At 47.5% G+C, this 17,758-nt stretch overlaps 1 protein-coding gene across 1 annotated transcript in view; it reads left to right on the top strand.

Annotated features, from left to right (window-relative positions):
* HBP1 (HMG-box transcription factor 1) overlaps nucleotides 1-17,758 on the top strand; it is a 387,484-nt gene that overhangs the window by 135,671 nt on the left and 234,055 nt on the right. Inside the window, exons 6-7 of the mRNA XM_078680325.1 lie at nucleotides 1,134-1,245; nucleotides 1,335-1,444. Coding sequence (XP_078536451.1) covers nucleotides 1,134-1,245; nucleotides 1,335-1,444 — 222 coding nt within the window. The remainder of the gene's footprint in view (nucleotides 1-1,133; nucleotides 1,246-1,334; nucleotides 1,445-17,758) is intronic.

Genomic DNA, 17,758 nt, shown 5'->3' with positions numbered 1-17,758 from the left:
GATGCGTTTTCTTAAAGGTCTTGCTCATATCTGCACAAGCCTTTGTGATGTGGCAGTAGGACCTTAATTTGGTTCTCACTTTCTTTGTGAACCCCATTTGAGCCGATGCACGGCTCAAAGCCGATTGACTATCAAAAAAGTCTTTCTCATTATGATAACTTCGGCTCATCCTGTGAATGAGCTGCAAGCTCTCCCGATTCATCCACAATACACCACATTTTTCTCAAACAAACTGATGTTGGGGGCTAGGGCAGCATTCCTGCCGTCTTTGCTCCTACTCCTCACCCATCGAAAGACTAGCAGAGGCTCTATTGTTTAAAGCCAAAAGTATTTTTGGGCTTCATCGATTGTACCAGGGACCATTGGGTGGACTATCAGCTCTTCCTTGGGTCTCCTGAGCAAAGAAAGGTAAGGCAGTGCACCAAAGGACCATATTGAAGTAGATAGACCTTTTGTAATAAGACCTGCATTGGCCTAGAAGTAGTCTGTGGAAAGTCTGGCAGCTTATTCGACCATTGCACTGGTCGAATAAGTGCACTTGCTTCTTTCGATCCTGTAGGACCATTTGGTTTGAGCCATTGCACAGGCCCAACACCTGGGAATCACTGCCACCTTGGGAGTCACTGCTTTGGTATCTGCTTACAAGATGAGGAATCTGTGGTTAGAATTATCCATCTGAAGAACAACTTGCATACCTTTGGCAAGGCTCTTTCTTGTGCATGCTCCATCTAGCTGCAAAGTCCTCACAGCCCTCGCACACCCAGTGTTGCCAACTTAGAGAAATGTGCACTGTCATATCTGATTCCTCTTTAAGCTCCGCATCCAATGATGTAGAAAATCTAGAAAGAAACGTACATCAGTGCGGAGGGGTAGCATTTCTATGTGGCTCTGGCATAACCTCTGGTGCTAGACTGAATCGATGTGGAGTTGCATGATGCCATCTGGTGGCATTCAGGAGCAATACTAAGAAAAATCTCAGGATCCAGTCTTGAACCTGGGGATATTCACAAGACAAGAAATATGTAGTTAGTGTCCCCCCAGAAACAACATTACCGAAGGTAAGTAACTTGTTCTACATGTAGAAAGGAAGGAAAAACTGTTTCTTATGTTCATTATGTTTTTCCTTTTATTAGGCAAGTATTGAGTCAGAGTCTGGTATTTTCTCACTGTCTTCGCTGTCTGATGACGATGATCTAGGATGGTGCCATTCTTGGCCTACAACAATTTGGCACTGTTTCTTAAAAGGTAGAATATTTTGTAATATTACTCTAGCAATTTTAGATCTTTATAGACACCAGCACTTCTTAACCTAACTTTATTTGTTGTTTTATCAGGCACTAGTTTGTACTTTCACAAAGATAATAAAGAATGGCAAGATGTTGAAGAATATGCTAGATTTGAAGGCTCTGAAAACGATGATGATATTTCCATTGGCACCAATAAGGTAACCATTTACAATACATTTTTTTTCTGCCATTTAAACTTCCACTTAGATGAAACTCCAGTGCAGTCAAAATATTTATTGATCTGATTCCTCCATCTAAATTTACAATATCTTAAGAAAAATATACAAGTACATAAAATCATTTTTTTTATAAACAAATGTTATTTTGTTAATAGTCACATGCTGTTCTGAGCTCCCCAACACAGGAAGCGATGCCATATGTTATATCACATAATATTGATGTTGAAAACTCGTTTATGTTCTTCATGCATGAAAGTTATATAATACAATACAACGTGAACATTTTGAACCCAACCCCTATATTCTGTATCAAAACATAAAATCTGTTTTCCTAACGTTTTAAACCATTACTGACAAATATATGGCCCAGTAAAAATAGTTCTCCAGTATTGGGTTTTTCATAGATTCCCATGCTTGAATGAATCCCCTTTGTCTATTTGGGAGTGCCACAGAAGAATTAGAAAGCAGTACTGAATTATACTAGTCTGTAAGGGCTAGAAACATGAACTTGCATATCTTATTCCCATACTTTTAAAAGCGACTAAACTTCAGTCAGATTTCAGCACCCTGAGCCCATCATACTGGGAATATTGTCCCACACATGGTGTGCAGGAAGTTTCCCTGAGCTCTGCTCACTTTGCTTCAGAAAAACCTGGAAATATTGAACTAGTTTACTTCCCAACAAGATTGAACTGTATGAAGGAAATGTTTAGCACCATTTGATTTAAAATCTCATTGTACCTCATGTCAGAGACATCCAAAAAAGGTCTCTTCTGACCTTGTGGTCGTTGTGGGAAGATGAGACTGCAATCTCAAGATCCCTACAAGGATTGTGCTTACTGCCAACACCTCTCTTGTAAGGTGGAGGATTGTAAATTCTGCCAAATATTTTCCTCAAAAACCTTGTACAGAAAGAATAGGTTGTTAATCTGCCTTCAAAAAATCTAAACCAAAGAAATCATGGCTTGAGGATGAGAGGGAAGGTACTTCAAGATCTGTCAAAAAGGCTCACAAAGCCTTCGGAGGCTGTTTTCTTTTTTGCTCTAACTCTGACTAGAGCTTGCCAGCCCTCTGATAACTACTGGGGGATGGGGATCATTTACCCCACCCTGCCCCCCACTATGATGATGACACCCTTTATGTGAACTTGCAGGAGGACAGTTGCCTTACTACTTCCCCTGATACTTGGTTACATTCACCTCTTGGCCTTCTAAAGGAAGGGAGTGCTTTCTTTGCCGTGGTATCAGATGACAAGCAGAGGTCCTAGACCCTCAACCAACTTCAGTTGGAATCCAGACAAAAATACCTACCGTGGTTTTGCAACTTTGGCCAGCCTTATCTGAGTCTTGTTTCTGGTCGAAGCCTTTAAGGATACCTTAACCAGCACTTGGTTAAAAACCCTGGTCATGTCCACTGGTGAATAGGCAGGTTGCCAGCCATAGGCTGACTTCTGGCAACCTTGCTTTCCTTACTCAGCATCCTACTTCAGAGAGTCTCGTGGTCCAGTCTTCCACCAGCAGGGTGAAGCCCCCAAGGCCTAACAGCCCACTTCCCCTGGACAGGGGGTCAAAGAGGATTGAGGCGTTAGGAAACACATGTTCTCCTCTGTCAGGCTAGCATGGAGGTTAGTCCGTGAAGTTTCATTATCGGGCTTATATTTGTGCCTTCCCTCTAGGTCATGCCCAGTGAAATCTTGCTAGTGGTCCTGGAAGAACTTAGGCCCTCTTGGGGCAAATAAATCGAGATGATCAGGATGCGGCCAAATACATGATTTGTGCTGGCCTTGATACTACTAATTGTCTGGTATGGGTGGTTGGCATTAATGTAGGTGGTGCCCTCTCGCCATGAGTGGATGCGATCCGTATGTTTCTCAGGCGACGTATGGGCCTCCCTTATGGATATGCCTTCCAGTTGCCCACAACAGCAGCAAAACCGATTTGGCCCTAAAACACTTTAAAGAAAGTAGGGGCACGACACGCTCACTGTTCTTTCGACCCCTGCCAGGCAGCTTCCTCACCAGTTCAGAAAACTGAGGCTACAGGCAACACCATTATCCACAGCTGCCTATGAAGTCAACCAAGTCCTCTCGTAGCCAAATGTTTGGAACAGGCAGGCAGTGCTCTGGTCCTTGAAGTCATAAGTTCTCTGTTTCCCTCCCGTGCGACAACAGAGTCTAAGCCGATTTAGCTTGCCTTTAGCAGCACGCAACCCCCCTGGGGTAGAAAGAATCCAGTACTTTATACCAGGGTGACGATCCATCAAATCTGACAGATAGAACCGCTAGATCATTCAGCATGGTTATGTCCTACCCTTTCTTCCAGACCCATCACACCTTCCTCCCACACCGGACTGGCACTCGGAGGATACACCTGCCATTTTAATGCAGAAGGTAGAAGTTTTCCTCTCCAAAGGAATCATTGAGAGGGTTCTGTGCTTAGAAATGGGGATGGGTTATTGCACTCGATTTGCTCATACTGGAGGGCTTCTCAGATCTTTGCATTATTAATGCCTTCTCCTGGAAGGACAATTTCAAAGTAGTCATTCTGGCCCATGGTCTCTTTGCCCTAGTTTTGGATGACTGGATTGTGGCCTTAGGCCTGGAGGATGTGTATTTTCATGTTCCTGCCTGCAGACCCACAGACAAGGTAGGCAGTGGCCGCTGGTGCAGGTAAGCATGGTGAGGGGGTGGAAGTGACAAATGAAGGAATAGTGAAAATAAAATAAATAAAACCACTTACCTTGCTCTCCCTGCATTGAGCGCTAGGTAAGTGTCTGTTTTTTTTCTCTATTCCGTTTATCACTTCCATCCCGCCTTGCCTCACCGCACCACGCTTACCTGCACTGAATGTAGGCCATGAGGATTTTCAGTTTGCTGTGCTCCCATTTGGCCTCAGTAGTGTCCCTCGGGTGTTCTTGAAAGTGATGGCCGGGGTTGCAGCTCAGCTGTGGAGGTCGTGAATAAAAGTTTCCCTCTACCTCGGCCATTGAAGACAGGCTTGCCACATTCAGGCGTAGACCGCCTCAGGACTGTGAATCTTCTGTTGATTTATCAAAGACGTCAAGTTGCATCTGATTCCTTCACAGAGGCTTCCTTTTATAGGAGCTTTGTTGGACACTGTGACGTTCAAGGCCTTCCCTCTGTTGTAAAAAGTTAATGACATTCAAGCTTTGATACTAAATGTTTCAGACTTGATCCTTAATCTGAGAGAGCAGCTCTGAGGCTTCTTGTCATGTTGGCCTCCTTCATCCTGCATGTCAATACACAAGGTGGCATATGCATGCTCTGCAGTGGAATCTGAAGTTTCAGTGGGCCTATCACAATGGCAACCTGTCTGATACCATCCAGGTTTTGCAGGTAAATGCACGCAATATGCATTGGTGGCTACTTGACCGCAGTTAGACCAATGGCAGACCTCCTCTCCCATCCCCACCCATAGCTGACAGTGGTAACCGGTGCATCACTGCTGGGTTGAGGAGGTCATCTAGGGGAGGTAGAGATCAGAGGACTCTGGTAACTAGTGGAAGCCTGGATCCATGTCAAGCTGTTGGTGTTGCAGGCTATTCTTCTGGCGCTCAAGGCCCTCCTGCCATCCTTCATGCTTATCCCATGCTGCGGAAGGTACAAACGCATTAATACACAACACTGGCTCTTTTTAGACTTGCTCTTTAATCTTTGCGAATTGGTATTATATTGCGCCGTATATTAATTGTAACAGCTCACACGCCTTCACTCTCCTGCCACTGTCCCTGTTCCGCCACGGCGGGTGCCGCTTGAGAGGAGAGTCGCACTTGGCACTACCTACTCGCAATACAAGAAGTGAGTGAAATCTCACTCACAGGGCCATGCTCTAGACGCCGCTCATTTCCTCCCGCCTCCCTCATACATAATTTTGGACGGGCCGCGGCCGAGCGCTGCGGTGCGCCAAAGGCAAGCCCCGATGCGCCTGTCCGTGCCTGGATGACGCCAGCCGCTGGAACCCCTGTTCATTTTCTTTTTCTGCATCCTTTTAACTTGTTTACCACCATTTACCGGCACGCTCATATTCTTATTCAATCCAATGGCAGTCTATAAGTACTCGAGCTCAGAACTTAAGGCCCAAAATGATCAATTCTTGGTCAGTCCCAAGTTCAACCCTATGGCAAAGTCTTTATTATCTTTTCCTTATAACTCAGAAACAGAACATGTTACCATTGAATTCCCCCTTCATACCAATACGAGGTTGGCAAACGTTTTGTTACTGAAACTTGGCTTCATGTAGCAGCCCTTCCCGATGTTGCAATTGCTTTCCCCTCTGAGTATACATTGAATAGACTAGATCGGAACAATAAGAGAGGAGGCGGCCTAGCAATTGCCGCCAGGGCTGACACCAAGATCAGCATACTTGATACCTATCTCTCAGAATGGGTTGAACTGTGTATCTTTAAAATGGGAAACTATACTAAGGTAACCTTGAGAGGTGCCTTAGTCTACAGGCCACCTAGTAGAAAAACTAATTTCACAAATCATTTGATAGAGATCATTGCATCACATGTGCTAGCAGCCGACAATTTTCTTCTCATCTGTGACTTCAACTTTCATGCAGAACTTTTAGGGGACACCGATACTATTCAACTGATCTCCAATCTTGAAACACTGTGACTAAGACAATTGGTAACAGGGCCTACGCATGCAGCAGGCCACACCTTAGACCTCCTGTTAAATTATGTTTACAGCCTGTCCCAACTTATTGTAACTGCACCAGTGAACAGAAGCTGAGAAAAAAGTTAGTCTAGATACCTTGTCATCCTACCTCATCCTTCCATCCTATAAAGACACAAATAATATAAACCATGCAGCAGAAGCCTTTGAGAAGGCAACCACTCAGGTGCTTGACAGCGCCGTACCCATAACTAAAGTTAAACTCAAGCATAAAGTATCACCATGGTTCAACAAAGACTTAAAATCTGATAAGTTGGCCAGCAGGAAAGCCAAACCCAAATGGAGGAGTACTAAAAATATAGAGGATGGACAGGAGTACAACCTTATTCACAGACATTATCTGGTTAACATACAATTAGCTAAAAAAAGATACATCAGCAACCGAATTGGCAAAACTGAAAATTCAAACAAAGAACTGTATAAAATATTAAAAGAATTCATTAGTCCCCCCTCCTGCGAGTCTGAAAGCCCCGCCTCAACTGATTGAGCCAACAAACTTTCCGCATTTTTTTAGGAAAAAATGAACACCATCTATAACCTCTTTCCTAACTTAACCACTAAACACCATGAGACTGCGCCCTCCAGCAAACCAGAACCTGTCTTAAATTATCTAAATGAGTTCATGGAACTCACTTAGATACAGGAGGATGTGAGTCTTACCCTCTTTAAAATAAAATCGGGCTCCCCGACTGACCCTGTCTCATCCCTTATGATTTACAACATTGCCCCAGTTCTCCTCAAAAGTCTAACAGATCTTTTTAATTTATCTTTAAATGGTGCCACCTTTCCCACTATCTGGAAGGCAGCCAGGGTCAAAACTAACCTGAAAAAGTCTTCCATTGATCCTAAAGATCCTAGCAATTATCTACCAATCTCTCTCTCCTTCCCTATTTCGGAAACGTTTTAGAGTCCTTGGTCAACAAACAACTCACAACCTTTTTGGAGAATAACAAATTGCTGGACCCATCTCAATCTGGGTTTAGGGCTGTCCACAGCACGAAACATGGCTGATAGAGGTAGTTGACAATATTAGACTGGCCCAGGACAACGGGCAGTCAGCTATGCTTGTCCTACTTGATCTGTCAGCGGTGTTTGATACCATTTTTCTCAGAACTCTAATACATAGACTGTGGGAGAAAGGAATTGGGGGAAATGCCCTAAACTGGTTCAAGAGTTGCCTAACTGACCGAACATCGATGGTCCAAACTGGCACTGTCGTCTTTCAAAGTTGGACGGTAGATAAGTGAGTCACCCAGGATCTATCCTCAGCCCCACTCTTTTGAATCTTTGTGGCACCCCTGGCGAGGGTGATTAGATCCCGCAGGTCTGACACAGTGTCGTATGTAGACGACACTCAACTACTGATCACCTTGGACCCTGATCCATCAAACACTAAACTCAGATTCACAAACTGCATGGTCCATATCAGCACCTGGATGCAAACTTATCATCTCCAGCTTAACGCTAGTAAAACGGAGATCATCCACTTCGTGAAGTGCAATGAATACTGGTCCAGTGACTGGTGACCTCAGAATCTTGGCCCTTGTCCGTCCCCCAAACTTGTAGTTCGCAACCTAGGAATGATGATTGATAACAAATTGTCCATGAAAGACCATGTAGCAGGGATTTGCTATAGATTAATGCGGAGCCTACGCAAAGTTTTCCAATGGAGCCCACTTGAATCAAGAAAACCGCTTGTGCAGGGCCTAATAATCAGCCGGCTCGACTATGGGAATGCTCTTATGGCCTCCATTAACGAAGAGTTTCTCACCAAACTTTAGGTGCCATAAAATACCGCTGACAGACTTGTACTAAATCTACCGTCACAGTCTCCGGCTGCCCCAAGTCTGAGAGTCCTCCACTTGTTTCCCATCCAGAAAATAATCTGTTTTAAGATCATCTGTCTGGTACACAAACACATCCTCGGAATGGGCCTAGTTACTTGCCAAAAAAACTCAACTGGTACCTGCCTAGCAGAACCCTTAGTTCAGTAACTAAGTACCTCCTTACTCCACTCAGAATGCGTACCGCCAGAAACGGTGGGGGATTGTTCTCACACCTCGCCCCTACTTTATGGAACACACTCCTCTTACAGCTACGCATGGTCACTGACCATCACCAGTTTCATAAAAGGCTAAAAACCTGGCTCTTCTGATCACTTTTTCCTCCTCTGCTGTCATTTTCCACATCCTTTCCACGGTTGTGGCTAGCGCTGTGAGACTCTCGGGTGATATGTGCGCTTAATAAAATATTTTAACCCCTCCCATGCTCATGACGAGCTGAGCTCGTCATGAGCCACGGCGCTCCGGTGCTCATGACGAGCTCAGCTCGTCATGAGCCGTGGAACGCTCACATGTGGGGATAATTCCCCTGCTGTGCGAGCGTTCCACGGCAGGTAATGCACCTGTGACGAGCTGAGCTCGTCATGAGCACAGGAGCGCCGTGCCTCATGACGAGCTCAGCTCGTCATGAGCGTGCGGGCGCTGTGCGCGCCTCCTCCCCCCCCAGCGCTGCGGGGGAATGACCCCCGCAGCGAAGGGGGTAACATAACATGAGGAAGCTGGTACCGTTTTTCACAAATATCACCACAGCACTGTGATACTGCTATGAAGAGGGTATAGTGGGGGTCCTCAGTCCTGTGCCAATTGACTGCCCCTCACGAGTTGACTGGAACATCTGTACATATCCCTGATCGTGAACCACCTGACAGGATCTTTGAATGCTAGGTTCGATGAGTTCAGCCAGCAACACCTGGGGGATTACAGTTGGTGGCTGCCACCCAAGGTGTCAAAGGCCATCTTCCAACAGTGGGTGAAACCCTGGGTAGTTGTTTTTTCACCAACGTGCAGTGTCAAAAATCCCTTTGCATGGCTCCACTCCTAGACATCCTCCATCCTCTGATTCACAGATACTACCTGACATCAGTAGATCTCAAAGATGCTTGCTTTTATGTGCCTAAATGTCCAAAACCCTGTTATTATTTGAGATTCAAAGTAGCTGATCTCCATTATCAATTCAAGGTTCTCCTCTTTGGCCTAAAATCAGTGTCTCATTTTCACAATGTCTCTCACCAGTAGCAGTGTATCTAAGAAAAAAAGGTCAACTGGTCTTTCCATACCTCTATGACTGACTGAAGAAAGTTCCTTTTTGTCATTCAGCGACATGGTCAACCAAGCTAGTCCGGGGCTCTTCAACAATTTAGGCCTTACTCTGTGCAGACACACATCTTCCCTCCAACCACAAAGCATGACAACATTTCTTGGAGCCCTTCTGGACACTTGAAAACAAGGTTTATACAACACTGAAAAGGGTGTTTTTATACTAATAGACCTGGCAAACAGTTTGTTAAAAATACAGGGTCAGTTCTACTTTTAAAAGCACTATTTGTGATAATGTTGTCATGCTTTCCACTAGTTTTGGTTCGAGGCATGTGGGCTGCTAAATTCATATCTTAGCATTAGATCGCCGCCTAGTGTTGGGTCCGGATGATCGCACATTGTTTTCCTGGAAGAGTCTTCGAAGTATCCTGAGATGGGTGGCTCCTCCCCTGGACTACAGTGCGCATGGGCATCGGCTCCATCCCCAGATTGTTTTTTTCCGCCATTGGGTTCGGATGTGGTCTCGACGTCTTTCTGTCGAAACCGAGAAAAAACTTACTTTTAACGGCCAAAAGGCCTCGATTTTTTGCGTCGGTATTGTTTGCGCACGGTCTCGAGTCTTCCGTCTCTTGGAGCCGGAATAAGCGGAGTTTTCTTTCGCTTTCTGGACTTTGAGGCCTTCTCATCGCAACACGACTGCAAAACTTTTCGGACATGGAGCGGAGCCCGTTTAAGTACTGCCCGCTTTGTGGGTCCAAGTACCCACACATCGATCTACACCCCGTCTGTAACAAATGCCTTTCGCCTGACCACGACGACGGCAAGTGCAAGGCTTGTGCACAGTTCCGCTCAAAGAAGACTCTCAAGCTTCGGCGCGCGGTGCGCATGGAAGCTAGACAAGCGGCCCCGGATCCGGAGAACATCTTCGGAGACCAGGAAGAAGAGGACCAGGGTCATCATCTTCAAATCTCCCCACCCGAGACGGAGGTCGAGGCGGATCCGGGAGACGACTACGGAGTCGTGGATCAAGGCCTTGAATACGTCGACGAGGTAGGGGACGACGATCAGATTTATGGGGCCGCGGCAGATAGCTCGGGGGACGAGCTCTGCCCCGAAGGTTACGAGGATACCGACCGGGTCGCGGGATCGCCTGTTGGCCTTACCCAAGACCCGTTGCCGCAAGCCACGGCCCCGCCTTCTGGCCCGGCCACGGACTTACTTGCCGAGCAGACTGTTTCGAAACCGAAACCAAAACCATCGGGATCGACAACACCTAAGATGGCCGACCCGAAAACGAAACCGAAACTTAAGGACTCGAGTGTCCCTAAGATGGCTGCCGTACCGGCGGAAACGACTGTGCCCGCTACTCCATCGACTCCGTCGACCTCCGGTCCGCAGAAGTCGAAAAAGTTCGTTGATTCCGCCGCTGCAAAATCGAAATCGACGCCAGAGGAGGGGTCCTCTAAGAAAGATGGTCGGCACGGATCGACAGCTGCGCCGCCGTCCAAGCACGCCAAAGCCAGCTCCAAGGAGGCTACGCAAGCGCACGGATCGAAGACTGGCACGTCGACGCCCCGGTCCCAGGAATCGGGGTCGGTGACGACGGGATCCGCGCCCAAAGCGCACAAGGCCCACAAAGACGTCGGATCCGAGGGAAAGATCAGAGCATCCTCGACGGCGCCAAAACAAACTGTGAGTGAGACATCCCTCATCGCCGAATCACTAAAGCGAATCAGGGAGAAGGCCTCTGCTCTGTCGGCTCCGATACCATCGCCGCAGCCGCAAAAGGACAATCCAGCAAAACCTTCTGGGAAACTTCTCTTTATTTTGCCGCCGAAGGAGGCGCCGAAGGCCTTTTCCACCAAATCGGCACCGAAACAGGTGATTTCTTCACCGGCTGGCCCTCTTCCACGTCGGGTACTCGACTCTGAGGAAGATTCAGAGCGTTTCATAGACGCTGACACAGGAAAACTGACTCTCTATAAAAGGAAAATCACTTCGGAGTCAGTGGACTCATATGTCATCCCACTGAAGAAGAAGAAGGTGCCCCTTGATGCTTCAGGCCTCATGGAACCTATCCAGCCTCCTCCGAGACGGAGCCCTACTCCCTCACCAGAACACTCTGCGGGTGAGGGGTATGATGAGGACGAGCAATACAATTTCCCTATCAATGAACCTGATGCACAACAGGATTCATATGATGACACTGGTGACCAAAGCGCCCAAAGTGTGGGGCAGGACCCGCAGCTCTTTAATGCACGTGCATCCCCAACTGAGGATTCAGCAGGTTTTCATGCACTACTCGAAAGGGCCGCAGCCAATCATGATGTGGACATGCATGCGGACCCGGTTGAGGAAGACTTCCTTTTCGACACATTTTCAGTCTCTGAAAGGACAGTAAAGACTCTGCCTATGCTTAAAGGAGTCCTCAAGCATGCTGGGGACATTTTTAAGGAGCCTACAAGAGCAAGAGTGGTCAATCCACGTATTGAAAAAAAGTACAGACCTGCACCTGCAGACCCCGCATACATTCGGGGACAGTTGCCACTGGACTCTCTTGTGGTCGCCAATGCCAGGAAACGTGCCAACTCCCAAACCACGGGTGAAGCTCCTCCCCCGGATAAGGAGTCTAAAGTGCTAGAGGCAGGGGGCAAAAGAGTAGCTGCGCAGGCATCAAACTTTTGGCGCATTGCCAATACACAGGCGCTCTTAACGCGTTACGATAGGGCGCACTACGACACCCTAGAACAGATTATACAACACCTGCCTCCACAGTTCCAAGAAGGCACTAAACTGCTTATTGAGGAAGGGAAGCTAATCTCAAACGCAGCTATCAAGTGTGCCCTTGACGCAGCAGACACAGCTGCTAGAGCTATCAACACTAGCGTTATGCTGAGACGACAGGCGTGGCTACGCATCTCAGGGTTTAAACAGGATATTCAGACAACCATTCTTAATCAGCCAGTCAATCCTGATAGTCTGTTTGGTCCAGATGTTGACACCACCCTAGAGAAAATAAAAAAGGACACAGAGACTGCTAAGTCCATGGGGGCCCTACAGTCACAACAGTTTCGTGGCAGCAATTTTCGTCGCTCAGGTGCACGTGGAGTCACCAGAGGACAAATGGGTCAACAATCTCAGTTCTCAAAAGGTGGAGCACAATCCTCGTTCACGAAACAGAACAAGGGAGGTTACAGAAACAACAGCAACAGAGGTCGCGGCAGAGGAAACAACAGCTCCCGCTCCTCTACCCCAAGCAAACAGTGACTCTCTGTCACTGCCCCCGACCACTTAACACCCGTCGGGGGGAGACTGCAGCAGTTCCTGCCCGTCTGGAAAAACATCACCACAGACAGGTGGGTGCGACAACTAATCCAGTATGGTTATTGCCTAGAGTTGAAATCCACTCCACCCAACATCCCGCCAAGGCAAAGACCTATGTCCGCAGAGCACTTGCTCTTATTGCAGCAGGAGGTAGTGGTGATGCTGCAAAAAGGCGCAATCGAGCTCGTGCCGGTGGGAGAAGAAGGTACAGGGGTGTATTCCCTGTACTTCCTTATTCCGAAGAAGGACGGATCTCTCAGACCCATTCTAGATCTACGTCCCCTCAACATGTACATACTATCAGAACATTTCCACATGCTCACTCTCCAACAGATCCTTCCCTTGCTGAACCAAGGGGACTTCTTAGCAACCTTAGATCTCAAGGATGCTTATTTCCACATTCCACTACACCCGTCCCACAGGAAATACCTCAGGTTCACTATTCAAGGCAAGCATTACCAGTTCAAGGTGCTACCCTTCGGAGTCACCACAGCCCCAAGGGTGTTTACCAAGTGTCTGGCGACAGTAGCAGCGCACCTCAGGAGGCAGAACATCCATGTCTACCCCTACCTAGACGACTGGCTCGTGCAAGCCAAGTCGGAGCAACAGTGCGCCGCGGACATGTCGGCTACAATTCACCTTCTTCACAATCTGGGTTTCTCGCTGAACTACCCAAAGTCGCATCTACAACCAGCACATGTCCGGCAGTTCCTAGGTGCGACGATCAACACCCTGACGGCCATGGCTCAGCCAAACCAAGTCAGGATAGACAGCATGCAGTCTCTAATCCAAAAGTTCAGACCACAACACTCGCTTCCAGCGAGAGTGTTCATGCAGTTGATAGGCATGATGGCCTCCTGCATCTTCATAGTCCCTCACGCACGGTTACATATGCGCCCGCTCCAGGAGTGCTTAGCGAATCAGTGGACACAGGCTCAAGGGCAATTGACAGACCTAGTGTTGGTTACCAGTCGGGCATACGACTCTCTGCATTGGTGGACTCCACACAACCTTTGCAAGGGCCGACTGTTCCAAGAGCCTGTGCCGCAGATTACCCTGACAACGGACGCATCTCTCCAGGGATGGGGAGCTCATCTGCTCAATTACACAGTGCAGGGACTATGGACGACGCAGCAACAAAAGATGCACATCAACTATCTGGAACTGATGGCAATCTTCATGGCGATCAAGTCCTTCATTGTACATCTGTGCAACAAGGTAGTGTTAGTCCGGACGGACAACATGACCGCGATGTACTACATTCAAAAGCAGGGAGGCACCCACTCGCCACAGCTGTCTCATCTGGCTCAGAGCATGTGGAAGTGGGCCATTCAGAGGAACATTTTCCTCATGGCAGAACACCTCCCAGGGAAGGACAACCAGATGGCGGATCTGCTCAGCAGGTACAGCCATCAAATGCACGAGTGGGAGATACACCCATCTGTCCTCCACCCGTACTTCCAACAGTGGGGTCATCCGGAGATAGACCTGTTTGCCACAAAAGAAAACGCAAAATGCCAACACTTTGCCGCCAGGTTCCCTCACCCACAGTCGCAGGGGAATGCGATATGGATGAACTGGTCAGGCAAATTTGCGTACGCTTTTCCGCCAGCCCCTCTGATACCGCTGGTCGCAAGAAAGCTAAGGCAGCACGCGATGACTCTCATCCTAGTTGCTCCAACGTGGGCGCGCCAAGCATGGTACACCACGTTCCTCGAACTATCAGTGGTGCCGCATCAAAGACTGCGCCTCACGCCCAGTCTTTTAACGCAGAACCATGGAGAAATTCAGCATCCAGATCCGCAACAGCTCAACCTGGCGATCTGGCTCCTGAAGTCCTAGAGTTTGGATACCTTAACCTACCTCCAGAATGCATGGACATCATCAAAGAGGCAAGGAAGCCAACTACCAGAGCATGCTATGCTGCGAAATGGAAGCGTTTTGTCATTCACTGTACTGCCAATGACATCAACCCGCTAGATGCATCTATCCCTGACATCATTTGCTATCTGTTGCATCTTTACAAGTGCAATCTAGCGTACACTTCCATTCGGATACATCTATCCGCCATAGCGGCTTACCTTCAGAACAGGCAGCACCTCTCTGTCTTCAGAGTGCCTGCCATTAAAGCCTTTCTTGAAGGCCTGAAACGAGTCATTCCCCCAAGAACACCACCAGCTCCGGTGTGGAACCTCAATGTGGTCCTCACCAGACTGATGGGACCACCTTTTGAGCCACTGCACTCGTGTGAACTCCAGTTCCTAACGTGGAAAGTGGCTTTTCTAATAGCTATTACGTCGCTGAGGCGTGTTAGTGAGCTACAAGCGCTCACAATCCAAGAGCCATTCATTCAGATTCATCCAAATAGGGTAGTGCTACGCACTAACCCCAAATTCCTTCCGAAGGTGGTGTCACAGTTTCATCTCAACCAAACTATTGACTTGCCAGCATTCTTTCAAAACCCACAAACGGTGGCAGAAAGAATGCTCCATACCTTAGATGTACGGAGGGCGTTGATGTACTACATAGACAGGACACAACCCTTTAGAAAGACAAAACAACTCTTTGTTGCCTTCGCACCACAACACAAAGGCAACCCTATTTCCAAAGCAGGAATAGCCAGGTGGATTGTTAAGTGCATCCAGATATGTTATCAAAAGGCCAAGCGCACTTTAACGATTCCCCCAAGGGCGCACTCCACACGCAAATTGGGGGCATCCATGGCTTTCCTAGGGAACATTCCTTTAGAGGATATTTGCAGAGCAGCCACGTGGGTTACACCACATACCTTTACAAAACACTACTGTGTTGATGTACATTCCAAGCAGCAAGCTGCTGTAGGACAGGCTGTTCTCAAAACACTTTTTCAGGTTTCTGCAGCTGGCACAGGCAACCGCCGCTGATGGAGGGACTGCTATGTATTCTATGCTAAGATATGAATTTAGCAGCCCACATGCCTCGAACTGAATATGCTACTTACCAGTATGCATCTGTTCTTGGCATGTAGGGCTGCTAACATTCATATCGCCCGCCCTCCTCCCCGGTGCCTGTCGCAGCTGCAGATATACTATTGTATTTATTCATTAGCATGGACATCCTTTACACTTTTCACTCCATCTTCTGCCACAATGGCGAAAAACAATCTGGGGATGGAGCCGATGCCCATGCGCACTGTAGTCCAGGGGAGGAGCCACCCATCTCAGGATACTTCGAAGACTCTTCTAGGACAACAATGTGCGATCATCCGGACCCAACACTAGGCGGCGATCTAATGCTAAGATATGAATGTTAGCAGCCCTACATGCCAAGAACAGATGCATACTGGTAAGTAGCATATTCATTTTGCAGCTTACAAATGATTAATCTGCAAGAGGAACTTGAGAAGCAGTGGATTTGAACCCAGGATTCATTCCATGATATAACAAACCACATCTTCAGTCATTGGAGCAAACCAAAGTTGGATCTATTTGTGACCACTGTGAACCCGAAATGCCAGTTTCACCCAATTTGGCATCCTCAACCAGGGCCTTTGGGGATGTGTTTTCTATAGAATAGTCTGGAATCTGTCTATGCTTTGTAACCAATACCCATGGTCCCTAAGGTGCTGAACAGGATGCAGGGAGGTGTGGAGCAGCGGCCAGAGCGTCTGACTCCGGAGCATGGGTCTCACGTTTCGATCCCCGGCAGCAGCTCAGCTCAGCATCATGTGACTGTAGGCCAGTGGTCTTCAAACTTTCTAATGCAGCGTCCCTCTGAAATTTTTGGACAATCTATTAAATTGTACCTATTAAAAGTATCCAGTGTGGCTGGGAGTTTTTAAGAATATTTGGAATCCCTTCCCTTTTGACTCATTCTCCCAGCTAGATATAAATGACAAAAGATGTTCGTGATGGCCAATTACAGAGCATAATGCTTCTTTTGGCCAGAGCCTGGAGCCCCCCTGGGATAACCTGAAGCCCCCAGTTTGAAGAACCCTGCTGTAGGCAATGGTTTACTTAATATTTTTCATAGATTCACATGCAACTCCTCTCCTGCCCTTGGAGGCTTACCTATTTAATCAGGCTGAAGTACTGTAGCCTCTGAAGGGAGTGTCTGTCAGGGTGGTTTAGTTGGGTTGGCTGAAGTTTGGTTCTTTTTACAATTAACAGGATACGAACGTTTTACAGGATATATATGTTCGAGGCATGTGTGCTGTAGATACACATGCTTTGCATAGGTTTTTTCCGCTGACTAGTTCAGATGTAATATCTTGCGCTCTGGTTCGGGACTACTCTGGTTTCCATTTCGGTTCTTTAGTATCTCCACTCAACTGTATTGTCTTGATTGGTTAGTTTATTGCATCTGAGCGATCACCCTTATGCGTAGCGGGTCTTCGGTACGCTCCCTTGGCCCACGGGTCATGCCTGGCTGGGCATATGTACGACACTTCCAACTTTCTTTGGAGAATGACGTGCTAAGGGAATGCACTCCGTTCCGTTTCTGTCTGAATTGTCACTCCAAATATCCTTATACGGCCCAGCACTCTGTTTGCAACCTATGCCTCTTGTCCGATCATCGAGAGGAGAGCTGTAAGGCTGCAAATCTTTTAGATCTAAAAAGGCTCTTCGAGACCGACATGCTGGATGACAAGAAATGCAGTGGAGGTAAGCATGTACCAGACATCTTTGGTCGACAACAAGTGGAAGATGAAGAAGCATCAGCGGCACAAGTGGACTCTCTATCGATCCATGATTCCTAGTCCTAATTCGATGATGACTTGACCCATCTTCAGCTGGCACAGAAGCATCAGACAGTGAGTACTTATACTCCTGATCCTAAGCCCAAAGCATTGCCTCCAACCGAAAGACTGCTCATGGTCCACCACTGCAAAAAAAAACATGGTGCACCTCGAAGAAACCTCTGGCTCTGCACCGAAAGTTTGTCCTGCAGCAGAAGCCGCCACCTCCCCCACAACTAGACCTACAGCACCTCTATCTTCGGTCTCGGCACCGAAACAAAAAGTCAGTTTCGGATCAGACTACAGCTCGCAATTAAACCGAAGCTTCCGCCACTGAAATGCTAAGTTTTCTGACCCAAATCCCCACCGTAGCCGATCCTAGAGTAATTTCAAGAACAGCTCAACCCGAAACAAAAAAGACTCCAGATTCAGCCTGGAACTAAAAGATTAGTGCT

Source organism: Lissotriton helveticus, chromosome 1_1 (genome assembly GCF_964261635.1).
Source record: "Lissotriton helveticus chromosome 1_1, aLisHel1.1, whole genome shotgun sequence".
NCBI classification, from domain to species: Eukaryota; Metazoa; Chordata; class Amphibia; order Caudata; family Salamandridae; genus Lissotriton; species Lissotriton helveticus.
Note: the sequence above shows the minus strand (reverse complement) of the source record. Positions and strands in the feature narration are given on the sequence as shown.